The following is a 3,522-nucleotide window of genomic DNA, read 5'->3' on the forward strand; positions in this document are numbered from 1 at the left end:
ACGAGATGCACGTTTCTTGGCCAAACTCTCGCTCCTATGTTCACGTTGCTCTTTCAAACGTGAAGCCAGCAGCTTCTGATACTCAGAAGCTTCATGCTTGGCTTTAGCTACTCGTTTCTTCTTCTCAGCGATTCTTCTCCTCTTCCTTTGCAAGGTAATGGGAGTGACCAGCCTCTGAATTTTAGGAGCCTTGCTGCGCTTCTTACCTGCCAACTCATTAAATAAGAACAGGGGCAGCTATAATGAATGAACTCCAACAAAGAATGAACTAGTATTAGGACTGACCAGTGGAAGAGGTAAATGTACGGCGGTAAGTGTTGACGTATTTCCTGACATCATCTTGCTTAGAAAGATTAAACAGCTTGCGAATCTTGCTAGCTCTTTTAGGACCCCTCATTCTAGGCTTCTCAGTATCAGTCAGTCCAGGTAAATCTTGTTCACCTGCAAGACAGGATCACAAACATAAACAAACACCCAGCTGTACCAAAAGTATTGTACCAATAGCATTACAACTTAGTTTCCTACAAGTACCTTGCTTCACAATTACAAGGTTTAGTACAGAGAGATCAGGGCTGACAATGCACCCTCTGACGGACTTGCGTCTCCGCTCACCCTTACGCCTTCCATATCCCCTGAAGCAGGAAGTACCTGAATACAGAGCAGAAGTTACTTGAGGTGATTAATTAAGAAATGGAAATATATTATTGAGCAAACAAACAATCTAGGAAACATACTATACTACAGACACAAAAAGCAGAAACCTAGCATGCTCATAGACGAACAGTCTAGGAAAAGAAATGCAAACTACAAATCATAATACAATTGCACTCCATTAAAACAGTCAAAACCATGATAATATTCCACCGAGACAGATTTAACCGAAGACAAACCTCTGTGCATCAATAAACTTGCACGGCCCTTCATCAAGACACCTTGCTTCATAGGAAATCCCTGCTTGTCACAGCCCCCCATGATCTTGAACACATAGCCTTTGAACTCCTGTAAGAAAAGCAACAAAAGAAACATCAGCTCATAAGCCAGAATAGATGCCATTAGAGTCTGTAGCCCCAATTCAGAACTAGGACCCGTACCTCACCAAGAGCATCACCATTCACCTCCTGGGCAAGCCGCTTGTCATAGAAGGCTCTCCTGAGAAGTACCGACCAAAATGAATTAGCCCTTTGATGCCAAGGAAAGCTGATCAGGTAAATGCTGAACAACCTAAAATAGGGTCCTGTAAAGAGTCATGCCAAAAAACTTACAGTTTCTGCTCATCTTCAATTTCCACTTTCTTTTGGCACCCTGTGGTAGGGTTTGCAATATTGAGCTGCATACATATGTCAATCCACGCATTAAGTACAATGCACACAAAAATATGTCGATGCATGTACTGAGACCCATGCTCAGCCAAACTTAAAGAGGTGACAACTCCAATCATATAGTTAGATCACAGATGCTTTAAGACAAAAATGTGCCATGCAGCAAATCTCACTGCATGACCTAACATTTCATCCTACAAGCACAAAAAGGTCACAGCATAGCATCCGAATTCGCACAAAACGCAACAGCCTTTGGCTGACCAAAGTTCAATCCCATTGGTCAAACCATTTTAAACAAGACATTCAATCAGATTTCCTTCCATACCACTGGCCAGAAGTATACAGGACAGGATCTACACACTTGAGCAGCCTGATCCAATAAGCAGCATTGTCAAGGAAGCAGCTGTGGAACAAAGCTGCCAGAATAGATTGTTCAATCCCTCGTACAACAAAAGGTGAACCAATTGCCACTGACAAAAAACGTGCTGATAGACTCAACGCTATTCGGTCACACACAACCATGGAGCCGCTGAAGATTGGTTCTAGATAGTGCAAGTTTCTAGCAATATTTTTATCACGTAGAACCATGGAGCCGCTGATGATTGATTCCAGAAAGAACATTGGTAACCAATTTCCCGGTAGCAGAATCAGGCCATTCGGTCACATAAACCTGCGGATTGCATCCAAGTAAGAAGATACTAGCCATCATCCTGCCAGCAGGAACACGCTACAACGTACAGATGAATACACATCTGTCGAATCTCCAATGAATGTTTACAGACAAGAAAACCCTTGCCAGCCAAACGCAGGAGGACCTGCACCACGCAACCTGGTGCACCGCGCGCACAAAGATGACGAGACGAGCAAACACTATACATAAATTCGTGGCGAAGCCGGGGACAGAGTCGACAACAGATGAGAGGAGAGAGGCAGCCGAACATACCTTCATCTCTGCCTGCTGTGCAGACGATGGCGCGCTCTCCTTTGATCTGCTCCAGCAACGCAGGGCCTTGAAGCTTCAGTACTAGTAAGAGAAAGTGAGGGATAAACCCTAATTTGCCTTTATACAAATTTCCAACCCTAAGGACCGCCCGCCCGACCCTTTGTGCAAGGTTCTGTATTCTCATGAACTCATTTCTAAAAGGTCTTAACAGATTGAGCTCCAAAGAATTGGGTAAGGTTTAGGGAGTGACAAGCTATGACTCTTGTGGCCGTTTACATATATAACTCTTAGAACCCCTCCAATTCTCATAGGTCCAAACATTCAACGGTTTATCTTTTTGTCTTCTTGAACTAGAGAGCATGGCATGGCAACGGCCTGCCTCCATGAGCCATGCACATAATGTCAAACATAGCATCAAAATGTGCTGAACGTTAATAGAGGAATGGAAGAAATGGAAGGTCACATTGTCTCTTTTCTTTATAGCTCAATCAACCACCATGCTATTGACTTTCGTCTTATAATTTGGAAAACCTACATAATCCACTAAAGAACCATCCCCCTAAACCACCCTACTCAAATTGGGATCATAAACATATTGGCAACGATGAGGCATTGGAAGGTGGGGATGACCCAATTCACTTATAGACTATGATTTGACATTTAAGCCATGACCAAGACAAAAGGTCATCTACGTAAGGGCAATGTAACCCCTAAAAGCTACCTCCTTTCAAATGAGTTTTGGGAGATGGCACCTTAAAATCATGTATATAGGGTACCTTATTGATTAAGCTAACACGAGTCTTCAATGGATCCTTTGAGTTAGTTGAACTATATCATTTGGCTAGTATTTTAAAGTGTTTTAGTCCTTTGGTCGTAAGATCTATATCCTTTGGCTAGTATTTTATAGTATTTCAATCCTTTGATTATAAGGTCTATACCCTTTGGTCATAAGGCCAATATCCTTTGCCGAGTATTTTCAAGTAATTCAAGCCTTTTAACAAGTTATTAGTTAAGATTTCTGCTCAAATGCATTCAAGTCATGGTTTTGCTTCCCATTTGGATCATATTTCCTTAGAAATACAATTCACAAGACACAAATTTCTTCCAAGTATATAGTCAATGTTGGAAAGGGGGGAAACTTCCCAAGAGGTCACTCGTCCTAGCACAAACATGCACTTAAGCAATCTAGTTCTAGTCCAACAGTTAATGCTAGAGTGCCACTAGTACCTACTATTGAGCAGATTTGTTAGGATGGTAGAG

At 42.2% G+C, this 3,522-nt stretch overlaps 1 protein-coding gene across 1 annotated transcript in view; it reads right to left on the reverse strand.

Annotated features, from left to right (window-relative positions):
* Positions 1–2,390, reverse strand: part of LOC148026246 (small ribosomal subunit protein eS6-like) — a 5,586-nt gene extending 3,196 nt beyond the window's left edge. Inside the window, exons 1-7 of the mRNA XM_087692065.1 lie at positions 2,263–2,390; positions 1,263–1,327; positions 1,092–1,149; positions 891–999; positions 532–648; positions 286–441; positions 3–206 (exon numbers count right to left, since the gene is read on the reverse strand). Of these exons, the coding sequence (XP_087548191.1) occupies positions 3–206; positions 286–441; positions 532–648; positions 891–999; positions 1,092–1,149; positions 1,263–1,327; positions 2,263–2,268 (715 nt within the window). The 5' untranslated portion in view covers positions 2,269–2,390. The remainder of the gene's footprint in view (positions 1–2; positions 207–285; positions 442–531; positions 649–890; positions 1,000–1,091; positions 1,150–1,262; positions 1,328–2,262) is intronic.
* Between the last annotated feature and the right edge of the window lie 1,132 nt (positions 2,391–3,522).

Source organism: Lygodium microphyllum, chromosome 14, assembly GCF_053477565.2.
Source record: "Lygodium microphyllum isolate KBCC chromosome 14, Lygodium_microphyllum_v1.1.10, whole genome shotgun sequence".
NCBI lineage: Eukaryota > Viridiplantae > Streptophyta > Polypodiopsida > Schizaeales > Lygodiaceae > Lygodium > Lygodium microphyllum.